Source organism: Sinocyclocheilus grahami, unplaced genomic scaffold, assembly GCF_001515645.1.
Source record: "Sinocyclocheilus grahami isolate Dianchi unplaced genomic scaffold, SAMN03320097.WGS_v1.1 scaffold208.1, whole genome shotgun sequence".
NCBI lineage: Eukaryota > Metazoa > Chordata > Actinopteri > Cypriniformes > Cyprinidae > Sinocyclocheilus > Sinocyclocheilus grahami.
Window position 1 is genome coordinate 1917268 of NW_015505387.1, and position 19115 is coordinate 1936382.

Consider the following 19115-nt stretch of genomic DNA (forward strand, 5'->3'; position numbering starts at 1 on the left):
AGCGGAAGCGGTCGACTGTGGCATAATAAAAGCTGTGCTGCTTTCGAGCAGTGTGTCGCGCTCGTTCAGCGGCCTCGTTTCGCTTCAATGGCTTTCAGCCTCACCCTGCTTCATTCTACCGTGTTAATAAATTGTTAGCTCATCCATGAACATGATTTCTGCCCGAGTCCCGTCGGATTGCATCGGCTGTGAGGATGAAGATGACAACTCCCATGATTCCACACTCAGACACGCCGTCATCAAACTACGCCTTTGTCTATTTGTTTGTTTTGAATACACGCCCTCTAGCGGCGAAAACTTACATATTGTGCCTTTAAAGCATTCTTTTTTTATCAACACTTTAATATAGGTAGGTTTCATAAAAATGCATAATTTTGAGCAAAAAAGGTGAGAATCACATTTTTAGCAAAAACTACATCTGGATAATATTCAGTACGATTATCAAAGCATAAATCCAGTAAATCACTTCCATCAACACCTCCAAAGCTTGCACAGACATATACCACTTCCTGGATCAACATTTTACTCCGTAATATTATACAGTTTTCATTTATATGCTGTCTATTGCTGAAGATCGCATTATTTTTCATATGCATCTGTTTACATAAGAGATCGCTCGTTTCTCCGTCCTGTTCACGTGTGTTTTTGTTCGGGAGGTTTTGTACTCGTTCAGAAGATGTGTAATAGCGCCCCCGAGTGTATAACAGTGAAAACACAAAAAGCCGTAAAAACTCGTCTTTGGCGGGGAAGCGTTTTCTTTTAAAAGACGAGATAACTCATCAATGGGCTAATATTTCAGTATTTCAACAGTGCATTTGCATGATCACGGTTTTCTAATGTTGGTTAATGGTCACATGAGATACAGGTAAACAGATCAAGTTTGAAGCTAGTCCCAGATTAAGTGCATGTTTAAGCTGTCTCAACTGAAAATACCTTGCTCTGACATATCTTAAAATATGACATATTAAAGATATGACATATCTAGGGCATTTTTGTAAAAGTTGCTTAAATATCTTAATTTAACTAAGGCCTAGTCCTGGCTTAAGCTAAGCCCCGTTTGTGAAACCGGGCCATAATATTTCATTAGTTATCTTATAAGCGTTTTAATTTTAATTAGGTTTTTGTCTATACAACCAATGTCAGTTCTAGGACGACTAAACTTGTTCAACAAAAAAAACAGCAGCCTGACAAATGCTCATGGCAAACCTAGGTTCACGGTCGCACTAAGTTTATATTTAATACAATTTTGACCAACTATTGTTAGATTATGTCTTTAATACAAATTAAGAGCCGCTAGCTGTACAAATCTTATCCTCGTATGTGCCTTTAGTGTTAAGATAACAAGTTATCAGTGAGCAACACTGTATTTCTAACTAAGAATAGAGATTTACAGTCATGTTGCAAACATTGTGTATTTCGTCCTTTGCGAGCAGCTTTGAAACTGTTCAAATCATTCAGACGCTGTTAAAGTTTCATTTTCCAAAGATGTTGTTTTGATTTTAATTGTATTGCTTTTTGTTTAGTGTCAATCAAATATTGTATTGTTAAAGGGGTTTATGTAGCATTTTTTCCACTTTTTTTTTATGTAGTTTTTCTTGTCAGTTTTGGATAGGAGTTCAAGTTTGTTTAGAGATAACAGATTTTTATTTACATGAGAGGGTATTGCAGATAGCATTTCACTTTTAAAGAGTGTTTTCTCAACATTGCATATCTAGTCTAATCAAACGCATTTTAATTATTTGAATTATCAGTCAGGGTTTTGTCATCCAAACACATTAAATTTCACATATTATAATTTCTTATTTACATGTAATGTGGGAATTCCCAAAATCTTTTGTCAGCAAAATCTCTTTTAATTATTATATTTAACTGAAGTATTCCCTAAAATGTTAAGTTAATAATGAAGTCAATAGTTCAACAACACATTTGCATGTTTACAGTTCTATGATATCAATTAATAGTCTGACCTTTTTAAAGTGTTTTATTTGGATTTGTTTTTATTTTAAAATTATTTTAATTATCAACCTACAAACTCTGGGAAATCTTGACGTAATGTTTAAGGCACTTTGTATAATTGTTTTAATATGGTACAAGATCATCCTATTCAAATCAGGGTGATAAACTACAATAAAATACAATTAATCAAAAATAGTCTAATTATACAATTTAAAATGTGTTATTGTTACTTATTACAATTTTTGTCTTGTAATTTGAAATCAGTAACAAACTACGTTTTCTAAGTAATTACCCAATTATTTGTTTTTTTGAAAATCGACTGCAAAATTGCTTGTATTAAGGCTGTGAGTTTTAATTAAAATTACAACATGCGGTTAACCAAAAAAAATTGAAGATAACCCCCAATGAAGATAATTTAAAGACATTACATAATTGTAACGGTCGAGTAAACCTTGGGATAAATGCATGCTTTGACATTTTTCTTCTTTTTCCTGCAGGTTGCCAGATCTCGTTGAGGGTTGTGTGCTGGTTAATGCATAGAGGAAAAAGGGTGAAACTTGAAGACGAAACTGAAGGTAGTTGGAAAAGGTATAGGAGCGTTTTCCTGACATTATCCCATTTGTTATAGATCAGTGGGCTCTCGAATGTTAGGCTGATGAATCGCTCCTGTGTTCAGTTTTGCAGCTGTCAGAATGACCGCAGTGGATGACATCTCGGACAGCACGGAGGTTGTGGAAATGGACGACGTCCCCTCCCAGTTTTTCGTGGAGAAGCACTCATGGGATGGCTTGCGTGACATCATTCACGGCAGCCGGAAGTACTCGGGAATGATCATTAACAAGGCGCCCCATGACTTCCAGTTCGTTCAGAAGCATGACGAGTCCGGCCCTCACTCGCACCGGCTCTACTACCTTGGTACCCTTTTCCCTTCAATGTGAACACAGTCAACCATGAGCTTGAATCAACAAATGCATAATTTCCTCACTTCGTTTTTAAAATAATCATGTTTTTAAGCCTGTACATTTTTAAATGATGACGTAAAGGTTCTATGACATATAAAGTGCCCATGGTAAAGAAAATGAAAACTCTGTCTTTGAAATCCATGGCAAGTTGTTAGAAATTTAGAGTGTCGCACCACATGACATTTTACAACGTGAACCAACCATGGTTTGACAAAATCAAATTATCTGATGTATTGACTTAGACATTAGGGCGTGCAGAGGGAATATTTATGGTATCATTTCCTGTTTTGATTTGTCCCCCTCACGTTTCTGCATGTTGGTTGGACCACATGACTTTCTAGTCGTACCGCATGACCATATACACTACCGAGTCTGTAAGATTTTTAAAAATGTATTTAAGAGTAATACTCGCCAAAGCTGCATTATTTGATCAAAAATACAGTAAAAAAGGCGAATTCCGAATCTTTAGTTTTAATATATTTAAAAAAAATTAAAAAAAATTCTGTGACTGCAAAGCTTATGCATTACATGATCCTTTAGAAATCACTGTAATATTCTGATTTAGAAACATTTCTTATCAATATAGGTATTTTGATGCATTCCTGCTGAAACAAAGTTTTATTTAAAAAAATTTTTTAAGAAACTTACTTATCCCAAACTATTAATTGGTAGTGTATCTTACAATAATAATAATAATAATAATAGGATTATGGTGAACAACTTTCAAGAATTCAATATTTTTTAGTGAGATTTTTTTCCCCCTTTGTTATAATATCAAGTGATTTGTATGAGCCTGGTTTTTCTGCGTTTCTTTTCAAATTGTACCAAGTTTTTATCATTTGTAGGTTTCTCTAATTTCTGCGGTTTTCCTCATACTCAAATAGGAATGCCCTATGGGAGCAGAGAAAACTCATTATTGTACTCTGAAATCCCCAAGAAAATACGGAAAGAAGCCCTTCTGGTGTTATCATGGAAACAGATGTTAGATCACTTTCAGGTATTTTGTTCTGTTACATTAACAGCAGCAAAAACACATATATGACGGATTATAATATATTCATAACATTAATTATATTAATTTGTGTTCACCCTATAGGCGACTCCGCATCATGGCGTATATTCCCGTGAGGAGGAGCTTCTCCGTGAGAGGAAGCGTCTGGGGGTCTTCGGCATCACGTCCTACGACTATCACGCACAAAGCGGCCTTTTCCTCTTCCAAGCAAGCAACAGCCTTTTTTATTGCCGTGATGGCGGCCAAAACGGCTTCATTGTGAGTCTAGCTGATTTTTTCTGCTGCGCTCTGATATTTCTGGGAAAGCTGTGTGTCCTGAAAGTCATGTGATGTTTAGCAGGCGGCCCCAATGAAGCCTGTGGAAATTAAGACTCAGTGCTCAGGGATTCGCATGGACCCCAAGATCTTGCCTGGTGATCCCAGTTTCATTGCCTTCATAAATAATAACGACCTGTGGGTGACGAATATCGAAACTGGAGAGGAGCGACGACTGACTTTCTGTCATAAAGGTTTGTTGATCTGTTAGTATGCAGAAGCAGGTATGGTGTTGACTATTAAGGATATATTCTGGGTTATTTTTAACTTAAAAGGTTAGTTCACCCAAAAATGAAAATTTACTGTTAATATACTAACCCTCAGACAATCCAAGATATAGGTGACGTTTTTTTCTTCAGTACGACTGTAAAGAAGATTTTTAGCTGAAACTGTGGTCCTTGGTGGATTCATAAAATGCAAGTCAGCGGCAACTGGCACTTTGAGAGTCAAAAAAGCATATACAGACAACACAAAATGAATACCCGTGTCTCCTGATGATATATTGAGGTCTTATGAAGCAAAACAATCAGACTGTGCAGGAAACCGGACATGATTTTCACCATTATCACCAAGGACCATGGATTCAGCTAAAAATCTTCTGCAACAACAAAGCCAATAAGCTGAAAATAACTGAAAATATGCCTGGAAGCTTTGTGTATATGAACATTATTCATACCTTTATGGTTAATGGCTATACCTCACAGTCAGATTCTTATAAATGGTTTGCAACATTATCGCTATTACTACTACTCGAGAATTTTTCCAAATAGAAAATATTGAACTTTGGAGAATAAGTAGTCTCATGGAGGTGGGTTTTGCTCATTGAAAACCCTTTTCTTTTAATGTATTTTTTTAGTTTTGTTTTTAATTAAATCTATATTTTTCCCGCCTCTTTGAGCGTTGATGCAGATAGAAAACACATCAGGTTACAGTGGATTAGACTTTTCTGAAATCTAATATTTCTGCTACTCTTGGACAGGATTGAATAACGTCAAGGAAGACCCGAAGTCTGCTGGTGTCGCAACCTTTGTGATCCAGGAGGAGTTTGACCGCTTCACAGGATACTGGTGGTCTCCAGCTGCTCCTGAAGGTCTGTGGGACACCTAAAGCAGTAGTTGTCAGTCTTTTTGACTTGAAGGCCCCCACTGGGATTTTTATTTTTTTTGTACATTTGCCCTTTTACACTCAAATGCACCAGCCACCTGCTGTGTACCCTTATCATCCTGTTCTTGTTTGCTTGAAGACGCAGATGGAGGCAGAACGCTCCAGCTGCTGTATGAGGAGGTTGACGAGTCAGAAGTAGAGGTTATTCATGTGCCTTCGCCAGCTTTGGAGGAGCGGAAGGCAGATGTGTACAGATATCCTCGCACCGGTAATCACAAGCACACACTGTTAAAACAACACAAACGTGTCCATATATGCAAATGAATCACCACACTGTAATATAGATAGTGTTTTAGCACAATTGTAAGCTTGCCATCTGAACTGGATGTGATGAGACTGCCTTGTGCAAAAGCCAGTAGTTCTAGACATATTGCATTTATATTGCAGTGGCCAAAACAACATACAGCGGAAGCCAGAGCTGGACTGGGGTTAAAATTTGACTCTAGACAAATATGGTTTTTAAAATAAATAAGTAATAATAAACTACGGGGGGGGCTTAAACATGAAGAAACTACAAAAACGTCTTCCATAGAAGTAATATTCCCCAGTATTTAATATAGGTTACATTTATAATGAATACATTTCTGCCAAAACACCCTAGGCTATTTGTAGTGTTAATAGCAATATAAATGACTATGGTGCTGGATTGACAAGCCTATGTACTGGCGTTTTCCAATTGACCTCGTCATGCAGTATACATTGCCGTGGCTGTTTTCAGCCAGCATCACTACAGAACCTTTAATGTTCTTTTATCACATGACTGTATAACACAGTTCTGTGTCACATCTGAATGGATCAAGCGACTTGCGCTGATTATCACTGTACATCGTGGCAGAAGCGCAGCTCACCTTCATCAGCGCTGTGTGGGTAACTGATCCCGCTCTGCTGTTGCACGCCCGCTTCACACTTTTGGAGTATTTACTTTTTGCAGTTTCCCATGTGCTGTAATTTAAAAACACCACCCACCTAATGTGGGGGAGGTCTCCCTCGCTTCGGTGATCAGCCCACCGGGAATGTCCGTATGGACAGTACAATGGTGGAACCCGTGTATTGTTTTCATGAATGGCTAATAAGCTATTGGGTTGAATCAATCTAACTGACTAACTGAATCCCCATAATGGCTATCTCCCCTCAACTTCCTAGTACTTAGTCATTACTAGAATTATTAAGTGTAACTGAAGCCAGAAATTATGGCATAAATACATGTGGAAACGCAATTCATAAGTGTATTCTTAAGATTACAGCTCATTCTTTGCATCATTTTGTATATTAGAAATATTTTGTCAATGGAGTTGTGCTAATTGTTATGCTAATAATCTCCTCTCGATGCTTGTAGGAAGCAAGAACCCTCAAATTAGCCTGAAACTAGCAGAGATTCGGACTGACCAACATGGCAAGGTAGGTGCCTGTGCCTGGGCTCATCTTTTATGCCTAGTTGAAATGCTTTTTAATGATCTCTTATCTTTTCATAGATGATTAGCGCACAAAACAAAGAGCTTGTTCTCCCATTCACCACGCTCTTTCCTGGGGTTGAGTACATTGCAAGAGCTGGATGGACAAAAGATGGTAAATTGTAAGTAACAAGTACTTGCTTTTAAGAAATTCACTCTCAGGTCTTTCCTGTGTAATCGTTCTGTCTTCATATGACTGTGCAACTGAAAAAAAGAGTTCTGTTTCTATAAAACACAAATGTTTAGTGATCAGGAGCTGCCAAGCTTCTCAATAAATAAATAAATAAAATCCATATTATAGCCTTAGCTAGGTTTAAAGGGGTCATCGAATGGCCATTTTCCACAAGTTGGTATGATTCTTTAGGGTCTTCATGAAAAGTCTATAACATACTTTGGTTTGGTTTTGGTAAAACAACACCCTTTTTACCTGGTCAAAAACAGCTCTGTTTACAGCGAGCCGTTTCGGTGCATAAATATATAAATGTATAAATACATTTATATATAAATATATAAATGTATTTACATGTAAATATTTTCAAAATATATACTGTATGTGTGTGTATTTATATATACATAATAAATATACACACATATATAAACAAAAACTTTTATTTTGGATGCGATTAATCGCATGACAGCACTAATATGTATATATATATAAACTTAAAATCATATTTTATTTCAGCTAGTTACAAAGGCAAAAAATTCTCTTTTTAACTGATGTACTAAAAAAACTAAAACTTAAATAAAAATTAATAAAAGCTTTGTAGTCATATTTAAAAATAAAAAATGACAACACAACAAAATTACTAAAACTTTAAATGAAAAAGGAGAATATAAAAATCAAAACAAATTTAAAAAATGTTTTTAAAAACTTGAATTAGTATCTCAATGTTCCATACTTAAATTTGTCTCTTCCCAGTGCTTGGGCGGTGTTGCTAGACCGCAGTCAACAGAAGCTGCAGTTAGTGCTGCTGCCGCCTGCGCTCTTCATAGCCGTGAGCATGGATGATCCGCAGTGGGAGGAGCATGTGGAAGCCATGCCTGAGGGAGTCCAGCCCTTCATCATCTACGAGGAGCTCACCGACATCTGGATCAATGTGAGTGTGAAGATAACAGAGCAAAGTTAAGAGCAAAAAGATGAACCGCTGAGCTACCAGCAGATGTTTGAAAGATATTAAAACCAGACCGCTAACAGAGACGTGAAAGAATGTCTTCCATTAAATTTCGTGTTTTATGATATGTTTAGTTGTTACATTACCTTTTAAAGTTCGAGGTCAGTAAAATTGAAAGAAATTAATATTTGATTGACCTTATTCTCCAGCGAAACAAGCACATCGCCATCTTTAGAAGATTGTCTCTAAACTTCCGTTTGTGCTCTGTATATTTCTATGGCATCGCTGTCTAAGAGTAATTTAGCTGGTAAAGTGGATTTATGTATTGTAGAGTTAATGAAAGTTATCGTGAGCACTGTAATGTCTTAACAAATGTCAGTAGACCAATAAGATTTTAAAACGAGCGGTTCATTCATAAATCCGTGAGATCACTGTGGAAATGCAACCGGAAGACAGAAGACAACAAACGCAGTGCTAAAAAGGGGCGGGGCTACACGAGGTCAGTATGTTTCGGGACATTTTGACTCTTTTATATTTATTTCTTGTCTTATTCCCAACAGGTCCACGATATCTTCTATCCCTTCATTCAAACAACTAATGACAAGATCTCCTTCCTGTGGGTGAACGAATCACAAACGGGCTTCTGCCATTTGTACAGAATAGCCAGTCTCTTTCAGCCGGGCTGCCATCAGTGGTCCAGAGAATACAGTCCAGCGGAAGGTCAGGCGCTTGGGCTTGAACAAATTGAACGAAAACACAGTCATAACACTGTATTCAAAACTTCATAACATAACTGATCAATAGTTCATTAACATTTAAATAAATAAATAAAAAAATCTCATTTGCAATCATTTCAAATACTTCAGAATGTCATCAAGCTAGTGATTTAAACTATTATGAAGCCTGAAACTATTTATTTTAAATGTATGAACATGCTTATGTTGTGTTGACACATTAACATTAAAGGTGGGGTAATTGATTTCTGGTAGCCAATGTTGACATTTGAAATCACCAAAACAAACACACCCCTACCCCAAAAGGGTCTCGCCCCTATTCTGATAGCTCCGCCCCACACATACATACGCAACCCAGGCAACGATTAGTTCTGTGAAACAAAGCAAAACCAATGTTACACCGTGTCTACACCGGACGTGAGTGGCGCGGCGCGAGAACTCATAATCAGTGATGCTGTCTACACCATAGATATATATATATAGTGGTGTGAAAAAGTGTTGGCCCCCTTCCTGATTTCTCATTTTTTTGCATGTTTGTCACACTTTAATGTTTCAGATCATCAAACAAATTTAAATATTAGTCAAAGATAACACAAGTAAACACAACATGCAGTTTTTAAATGAAGGTTTTTATTATTAAGGGAAAACAAAATCCAAAACTACATGGCCCTGTGTGAAGAAGTGTTTGCCCCCCTGTTAAAACTGTGGTTTATCATACCTGAGTTCAATTTCTCTAGCCACACCCAGGCCTGATTACTGCCACACCTGTTCGCAATCAAGAAATCTCTTAAATAGGACCTGCCTGACAAAGAGTTTTCCTCTTTTGTTTTTTCTTTCTGTCGCTCGGCTCGGCTAGGCTAATGTCCGTCCTGTGCACTGAAAGCTCTCTCCTCCACATCATGAGTAGACACGCCCCTTACTGCTGATCGGCTACAAGTTTGTTTTGCTATTCGACCCGAATCAGTTTTCTAAAGCGTTTTTGAAAAATCGCTTACCCCACCTTTAAAAAGTGTCATTTTTGTAGTGTTTTTAACTATGGCCTCTGCTTAAACATGGAGCCTTGTAACATTAATGACGACCTTTTATGTTTTATTACTTGTTCAGATGATTTCAAATGCCAGATAGAGGAGGAGGTGGCTTTAACGAATGGAGAGTGGGAAGTCTTGGCCAGACACGGCTCAAAGGTTTTATTCAATAAAGTTAAAATACAAATGTCTCCCAGAAATTCCCATGTGGTTGGTAACACTTTACCTTCATCTTCTTTTGCAGATCTGGGTCAATGAAGAAACCAAACTGGTGTATTTCCAGGGCACAAAAGATACTCCACTTGAGCACCATCTGTATGTTGTGAGCTACGAATCTCCTGGAGAAACTGTTAGACTTACTAAGCCGGGTTTCTCTCACAGCTGCTCAGTTAGCCAGGTGTGTGTGTGTGTGTGTGAGAGAGACACTGTCAATTTTTTACCAAAAACCGCTGATGCTAATTTTTGTCTGGCCAAGAATCCCCTGGAAATATAACATGAAAAAATCGATTATTAATTAGACATTTTTGTCATTTTTTTCCAAAATGCACAAACATTAGTTAACGTATCATGAATAGACGTTTTAAATAATTAATTAATAACGCTGTAATTGATTAATAATAAATGTGGTTATTGAAAGACTTACACGGGACTAAATTTTACTTTTCTTTTTTTATTTAGTCATTTTTGTTTTTGTAAGAATTCTCTTGTGCTGATCAAGGCTGCATTTAGTTGATCAAAAAGCTAAAAAAAAAAAAAAAAAAGTATAGTAAAAAATACAGTAAATACAAAATACTGTAATATTTTGGAGTATTACAATTTAAATTGTAATTAAATTGCATTATTTCAAAATGTAACTTCCTGTGATAAAGTTTTCAGCATCCATTTGCAATCAATTTAATGCATCCTTACGGAGTTATTGTTTTAGCCCAAACTTTATGGTATTATTAAACTACCTAATTACTAAAATACCTAAAACTCGCAATTATTAAACATCAAAAAACAGTTTCAACATTAATAATAAGAAAAAATTATTCTTGATCATGAAATCAGCATATTAGAATGATTTCTCTGCCGTTACAGGAATACATAGATTACAGTATGACTGTTTTCTACTGTGTTTTTCATCAAATAAATGCAGGCTTGGTGAGCATAAGAGACTTCCTTCAAAAGCAGTAAAAATCCTAATTATTCCAAATGTTTGACAAGTAGTGTATACTACAAGAACTGTGTGAACAAATGCAGGAGCTTTCAGTCTAAAGCCCAAGGGCAAAAAGGCTTAATATACTTTACTTTACAACATCTTCACGCAAACCAAGCAGTGTTTCATGACAGGCCTTTGCAGTCATCACTCTTTGCATTCGTCAGCATTGATATGATTTGCATGCAGTCTCTGACTATCTGTTTCTCCTGTTTCATTGCAGAACTTTGACATGTTCATTAGCCACTACAGTAACGTGAGCACACCTCCGTGCGTTCACGTCTACAAACTGACGGGTTCTGACAGTGACCCCCTCCACAAAGAGCCGGAGTTCTGGGCGAGCATGATGGAGGCTACAGGTGAGCTCAGGGTGATGTTACACAGCAATGGAAAACAATAACAGATGCTCTAATAACATGTTTGCTCGTGCTGTGCAGGTTGCCCGGCTGATTATGTCCCTCCTGAGATATTTAGCTTCCCTGCTAGTTCCGGTTTCCGTCTCTATGGAATGCTGTACAAACCTCACAACCTGAAACCAGGCAAAAAACATCCCACAATCCTGTTTGTGTACGGTGGCCCACAGGTGGGTTCGGTTGAAAGGTGTCCCTATAGAGTTCTGAAAAATGCCCATAAGTAATAGTTTCACCTAAAATGAAAGTTTTTGTTGTTAAGGCCTGTTCACACCAAATCAGAGGTGACAAAATGGCATTAAAACACTTTCCTTTTTTTTCTTTTTTTTACAAAAAGTAATTTTTGGCTGGCGAAGAATCCCTTGAAAATATAACATGAAGAAATTCATTAATAACTATACATTTTCTTTCTATCATACCCAGAATTTTAGCTTTGGACTTTATTATTTCATTTGATTGCATCATTGGCTTATATCTTACTGGTTGCATGGGTTCTTTCGCACGTTTGTGCTTTTAACATGTTTTGATTTTTCTTGTTTTTTAGGTGCAGTTAGTGAATAACTCTTACAAGGGTGTGAAGTATCTGCGTCTGAACACGTTGGCGTCTCTGGGTTATGCTGTGGTGGTCATTGACGGAAGAGGGTCATGCCAAAGAGGCCTCAAGTTTGAGGGGGCCCTTAAAAACAAAATGGTAACTAGAACAGACATTTGACAAGTCTGGTCAACATTGCAACAAATCTTTCAGAATAAACTGGGATTGGTTTTTGCACATGTCTATACACAGCTGCTGTGCCTGCTCAAAATTAAGTGTAAAGACCCACGCGCTCTGGCCCACCTCAGCCCCTAGTATCATAGTTGTAATTTTACATTTATTCCACCTCTCACCAACATTAAAGACTCACCTAAATTCAGAAGCACTTCTATGCCACATTTGCAGTAAAAGTGACACAGATTGGATCTGGAGCAGTGTGCATCACATGGCCCATGATCTGTTGAGTGTGAGCGCTGTCTGAAACTGACGTTGTAAACAGTCTCACATTTAACACATTATCACCTGTTTTTGATAATGTGTCAGCCAGTGTGATTCGAAAACAGGTTGCATAAATGCTTTATATAGACGCAAATATGATCATGCTGCAATTGAAGTTGTCCAAATGATCGGTCGTGAAATGTTAAGGTGTTAAAATGATTACCGAGTGACGGCTCACGCTGAGGTTGACACATGATCCCACATATAACTCTCAGTCAGAGACTGAATTAGACACCGCCAGTTCTGTCCAACTCATATTCGTATCACTGCTTATTGAAGGTCACTTAGGTGTGATATAAAGTCAGTTTGTGTAATAACATTGGCACGTGACTACTGCTTAATTTTATGACATTTTACAAATTAGGTAAATGATTATTAAAGGAACTTTTTTATGATTTGTCTTGAATAGGGGTGGGCGATATAGCCTCAAAATTATATGACGAGAAGAATATTATTTCAAGAATATTTGCGATAACGATATTTATGACGATATAGAAAAAAAAACATGGAACAATGTTTTATTGGTGATTGCAGCTGGCAGTGCTTGTGTTTACACCAGCGGAGCCGCGGCACGTTTTAGAAGCGGCCCAGAAGCGGCTCTCTGCGCTGCTTCGCTAAAGATATGCACCTCGCCTATTTTTGAAGGTAAGAGTGTGCGCTCGTATATGATCTAGAACCGCTCTCGCGATACTTTGATGTCGTACATCAGTCTGTGCAGCGCTGCTTCAAGTCGAACACACCTATTGGGTTTGTGGTGTTGTTGGTGTGCGTGTTAGGCAACGTATATCCACCATAAGTCATCGCATCGCTATATCATTGATATCGCCATATGACACTTTTTTATCATGTATTATCGTGGACGGTATGATATGGCACACCCCTAGTCTTGAACCAGTAAGGTAGTGGCTAGTTTGTTCTGAATAGATACTAGGTGGTTGCTTGCTGGCAATGACCATATATATGCCGTTTTTCAAAAGTTTCGTGGCAGTAAGACTTTATTTCTTTTTAGAGAAATTAATACTTTTATCCAGCAAGTATGCTTTAAATTGAGCAAAAGTGACAGTATGCACATGTAGAAGGTTACAAAAGAGTTCTATTTTAAATAAATACTGTTCTTTTTTTTAACTTCATATTTAGCAACGAATTAAAAAAAAATGTAATTCTTAAACATAATGTCAGCATATAAGACTGATTTCTGAAGGATCACGTGCCACTGAAAATTCAGCTTTGTCATCACAGGAATCGATAACATTTACAAAAAATAAATAAAAATTCAGCAGTGTATGTAGTAGGCCTGGGCGATAAAACGGTATCAATATTTATCGACGGTATTCCTTCATCGATAACAAAAGAAATAGCACATAATATAGGCACATGCTATGAGTGACACAGACAGCACACACAAACACGAACATGAGTGCTGTGCCTGTCTGTGATGAGGAGATTGTGAATAAAAAAATGTATATTGGTCGAATTAAAAATTTTAGAAATTGCATTTGAATGCAAAAATAGTACAGTCGAATGTTAGGTGTGCGTCAGGAAGCGTCATCAGTGGAGCACGAGATGTGGTGATGGTTGTGTGGTAGTTTAATGTTTTGTTAGTCTAGCCCAAGAGACGCGCCACTGCTGCGTTATTCATTCAAAATATTAGAGAAATATAGTAGCTCAGTGCGGAGAAGATCTTGATAAAGGTTAAAACTGAAACCAAGCCATTCACACAGAACGCATTTTCTAGACCGACAAGTACGACTGCTGCACTCGCGTCTCAGACAAGAGATGTATAGAAAGCCAGGCAAACTTAAAACAGTTTAAGCGTTTAGAAAACACGTCGCAAATTTGTGGAGGTTTATTCCTTTTCACTGCGTCTCATATGTTTTCAAATACAATCTGTGTGGTGGGCGATTCGGCTCTTTTTTTTATTTATGCAATGCATGATGCTGTTTTGTTCATGTTTATGCAATTTACGAAATTATATTTGATTTATATATATATTAATTTAGACGTTATGTGCGTTTTTATGGACAGTTATTTAATTACATTGACAATTTAATAAGCTGCATTGTTTTGCTCATTGCGCCCTCCTGTGGCCTCGGAAGACAAGCCAAAAGTTTCCTTAAGACCCATTTAATCTGCATATAACACATAAGAAAGGAGATATTTGTTTAAATTTTATTTTGTGTTTGACTGTTAAAACAAAAACAAAAAAATGTTGTTTGTCTCAATAAATTGGGTAAATTAAAAACACAGTGGTTAAATGTAAAAAAAAAATTTCGATTGCGTTTTGTTTTAAAAAAGGTTATAAAAAATGTCAATAATTATAAATACAATCTGTGTGGTGGGCGATTCGGCTCTTTTTTTTATTTATGCAATGCATGATGCTGTTTTGTTCATGTTTATGCAATTTACGAAATTATATTTGATTTATATATATATTAATTTAGACGTTATGTGCGTTTTTATGGTTTATGTTATTTAATTACATTGACAATTTAATAAGCTGCATTGTTTTGCTCATTGCGCCCTCCTGTGGCCTCGGAAGACAAGCCAAAAGTTTCCTTAAGACCCATTTAATCTGCATATAACACATAAGAAAGGAGATATTTGTTTAAATTTTATTTTGTGTTTGACTGTTAAAACAAAAACAAAAAAATGTTGTTTGTCTCAATAAATTGGGTAAATTAAAAACACAGTGGTTAAATGTAAAAAAAAAATTTCGATTGCGTTTTGTTTTAAAAAAGGTTATAAAAAATGTCAATAATTATGGATACCGAACGATATGAAACATTATATTCTAACATTATAACATTAGATTGGTATCTTTAAATGAAGCATTCAAACTGCCTTGAGTATTTCACATGGTTGAAGTTTAAGATCATTGAATAAGGTACTCTTCTCTTTATATTGCTATTCTTTCCTCCTCTACCTCAGGGGCAGGTGGAGATTGAAGATCAGGTGGAGGGACTTCAGTATGCAGCAGAGAAGTACAAGTTCATAGACATGAGTCGAGTTGCCATCCATGGTTGGTCTTATGGTGGCTTCCTGTCTCTCATGGGCCTCATTCACAGGCCAAACATCTTCAAGGTGAGATTTACAGCTGCCCCGAAAATAAAAAGTCTTGTCAGTTTTCAGTTTTTCTCAACTATCCGTCAACCCCACCCATGCATGGTGATAAAACCTGCTTTAACCAGCAGGTGGCGTCTCAAATGCACCTTACCAGAGATCGAATTGCTGAACTTTGTTGATTTGCTAAAATAGTAGTAACAGTCAATCAAAGTTTTTTTTTTTATACTTTTGGAATTACCAAAATAGAAGTGACAGCTGCATTTTGGATATAAGCGACAAACTGTTTTTTTAAACTTCGAGACTAAAATCAGTAGCTGTAGATTTATTCTCATCATATGTTAAGCAAGTTAGCCATTCTGTGCTCCAGGTGGCCATAGCAGGAGCTCCTGTGACGGTGTGGATGGCATACGATACGGGCTACACCGAACGCTACATGGACGTGCCTGAAAATAACCAGCAGGGGTATGAGGCGGGCTCCGTCGCCCTGCACGTCGACAAGCTTCCCAACGAGTGAGTTACTAGAGGACAAACAATGCGTGCTTCCCCCTGATTGTGTTCTTGGCATACAACTTCATTTAGTTAATTTCTCCTTGCCTTTGGATTACATTCAACCCTGTGAAGCCTCACTTTAATAGTCATAAAAAAAATCTAATTTTAAAGTTTATTGAACCTATTATAAAAAAAAAAGAAAGCATATGTGTTTTTTGTTGAGTATCATATTTGATACATCAGGCTCATATAGTATGAGAATATGGAGTTCGTATTTGGGATGAAGCACCTCACTTTTATTTGGATGCCCAAACTGAGAAAAAACATGCAGTCTGGAGCAGATGTTATTCATATGGCCAAAAATTAAGATGAAATTCAGATTGTAAATCGATCAATTCTAATTGTAAATTTGTAAATCAATGAAATCTTTATAGCAGCTCTAAACTAGTTGACAGTTTAGAGGCCTTAAGACATTTTCAATATTAAATATGATAGAATAGGCTGTATAGGGTTAAGAGACCCACCCTTTTGAATCAAGGTATATTACGTTCTTAAGTTCAATCGAACCATATAGATAACTCGTGGCCATAGCAGGAGCTCCTGTGACGGTGTGGATGGCATACGATACGGGCTACACCGAACGCTACATGGACGTGCCTGAAAATAACCAGCAGGGGTATGAGGCGGGCTCCGTCGCCCTGCACGTCGACAAGCTTCCCAACGAGTGAGTTACTAGAGGACAAACAATGCGTGCTTCCCCCTGATTATGTGTTCTTGGCATACAACTTCATTTAGTTAATTTCTCCTTGCCTTTGGATTACATTCAACCCTGTGAAGCCTCACTTTAATAGTCATAAAAAAAATCTAATTTTAAAGTTTATTGAACCTATTATAAAAAAAAAAAGAAAGCATATGTGTTTTTTGTTGAGTATCATATTTGATACATCAGGCTCATATAGTATGAGAATATGGAGTTCGTATTTGGGATGAAGCACCTCACTTTTATTTGGATGCCCAAACTGAGAAAAAACATGCAGTCTGGAGCAGATGTTATTCATATGGCCAAAAATTAAGATGAAATTCAGATTGTAAATCGATCAATTCTAATTGTAAATTTGTAAATCAATGAAATCTTTATAGCAGCTCTAAACTAGTTGACAGTTTAGAGGCCTTAAGACATTTTCAATATTAAATATGATAGAATAGGCTGTATAGGGTTAAGAGACCCACCCTTTTGAATCAAGGTATATTACGTTCTTAAGTTCAATCGAACCATATAGATAACTCCTCCCAGAATGCATTATTAGAGCATTCTTACTAGTATTTTCTCTGTGATAACTAGTTTAAATTTTTTTTTCTTCAAGGCCAAACCGATTACTTATTTTACATGGATTCCTTGATGAAAACGTGCACTTTTTCCACACCAACTTCCTGGTGTCTCAACTCATCCGTGCAGGAAAGCCATATCAGCTACAGGTTTGAAAACTGAGAATTAAAAATATAAGTTTAACATTTTCCTCATGTATAATGCATTATAAAAGTAGTTTTAATGCATTGATTATCCCTTGTAATGCACCTTATAATGCATTGTACAATCTCATAAATAATTGTAACCACAGTTAATACATTATAACTTATCAATTCGTTGTTACACTATGCATTTTAAATGTGGTTATAATTATTTACAAGATTACACATTATGAAGAATTATTATGCATAAAGGTTTTAAGTAAAATGTCACCCCCTCAACCACATGATTCATTTGTGTTCTCTGTAGATCTACCCCAATGAGAGGCACAGCATCCGCTGTCCTGAGTCCGGAGAGCACTACGAGATCATGCTACTGTACTTCCTCCAGCAGCACCTCTGATGAGCAGCGTCTCCTTTCCCAGCCTCCTCTACTTCTTTCAGCAGCAGTGACAGAATACGGTCCTCTCCGGTTCCCCAAACCGCCTTTGCTTTCTCGCACTCTTTCTGGAAGGAGTGTCTTCGCAGCAGCCAGAAACAGACTTGTCCCCAAACTTCATGTAATTTTGCGCATGTCTGCACACTTTTAACAGAAAGGACACATCCCATAACAGAGAAGAACCCAGTAGCTCATTAACCCCATGAAACAAATTTTGGATTATGTGCCACATCTAGATAATGTTTCCTTTCCGGCTCCCTTTGAAACACTGATTATGATAATTGCCAAACGTGTCTTTATTTTTTAAATTTGTAGTTAGTGGCTTATCAGAATACAGAGACTGGATTTGTACACGTACGTACAGAAATGCTCTTTCCGCCCCCTCTGCTCATTTATCTTAAAGGGATAGTTCACCCCAAAATGAAAGTTATGTCATTAATTACTCACCCTCATGTCGTTTCAAACCCGTAAGACCTTCGTTCATCTTCGGAACACAAATTAAGATATTTTTGATGAAATCCTAGAGCTTCTGACCCTACATAGACAGCAAGGCAACTGAAATGTTCCCAGGTCCAGAAACGTAGTAAGGAGATCGGTAAAACAGTCCATGTGACATCAGTGTCTCAACTTCAGTTTTGCGAAGCTACGAGAAGCTTTTTGAGCGCAAAGAAAACAAAAATAACAATTATTTAATGATTCTTCTCCCCTGAGTTACGTCTTCTGCCATTTTGGAGAGTACCCACCCAAGACAAGAGCGTAATCGACGTAATCAGCGTTGTTTACATTCAGGGGAGAAACGCGCACGCATGAACGTAATCTGCATAATCAGCGTTGTTTATGCTTAGGGGAAAGCGTGCGTATGTGTTGTGATACTCTCCAAAATGGCGAAAGATGTAACTCGGGGGAGAAGAATTGTTAATTAAATTGTTATTTTTGTTTTCTTTGCGCTCAAAAAGCTTCTCGTAGTTGAAGTTGAACCACTGATGTCACATGGACTATTTTACCGATCTCCTTACTACGTTTCTGGACCTGGGAACATTTCAGTTGTGTTGCTGTCTATGTAGGGTCAGAAGCTCTAGGATTTCATCAAAAATATCTTAATTTGTGTTCTGAAGATGAACGAAGGTCTTACGGGTTTGGAACGACATGAGGGTGAGTAATTAATGACAGAATTTTCATTTTTGGGTGAACTAACCCTTTAAGCTTTTTCAGTTCTATGAATGCAGTCGTGTTTCGGTCCGACATGAATTCCAGCGTCACTGTTAGCCGCAGTCCTATGGCTCTC

General features: G+C 37.2%; 1 protein-coding gene across 2 annotated transcripts in view; it reads left to right on the top strand.

Moving 5' to 3' along the window:
- dpp9 (dipeptidyl-peptidase 9) overlaps positions 1–18285 on the top strand; it is a 24155-nt gene extending 5870 nt beyond the window's left edge. Inside the window, exons 2-21 of one of the 2 annotated variants that reach the window (XM_016286280.1) lie at positions 2454–2544; positions 2633–2871; positions 3803–3915; positions 4015–4188; positions 4268–4439; positions 5225–5335; positions 5489–5617; positions 6746–6807; positions 6882–6982; positions 7783–7960; positions 8536–8695; positions 9814–9893; positions 9979–10131; positions 11156–11291; positions 11370–11515; positions 11887–12033; positions 15301–15453; positions 15803–15945; positions 17289–17400; positions 17702–18285. In XM_016286280.1, coding sequence (XP_016141766.1) covers positions 2489–2544; positions 2633–2871; positions 3803–3915; positions 4015–4188; positions 4268–4439; positions 5225–5335; positions 5489–5617; positions 6746–6807; positions 6882–6982; positions 7783–7960; positions 8536–8695; positions 9814–9893; positions 9979–10131; positions 11156–11291; positions 11370–11515; positions 11887–12033; positions 15301–15453; positions 15803–15945; positions 17289–17400; positions 17702–17794 — 2658 coding nt within the window. In that variant the 5' untranslated portion in view covers positions 2454–2488 and the 3' untranslated portion in view covers positions 17795–18285. The remainder of the gene's footprint in view (positions 1–2453; positions 2545–2632; positions 2872–3802; positions 3916–4014; positions 4189–4267; positions 4440–5224; positions 5336–5488; positions 5618–6745; positions 6808–6881; positions 6983–7782; positions 7961–8535; positions 8696–9813; positions 9894–9978; positions 10132–11155; positions 11292–11369; positions 11516–11886; positions 12034–15300; positions 15454–15802; positions 15946–17288; positions 17401–17701) is intronic. The other variant, XM_016286281.1, reaches the window with a different exon arrangement.
- Positions 18286–19115: the final 830 nt, after the last annotated feature.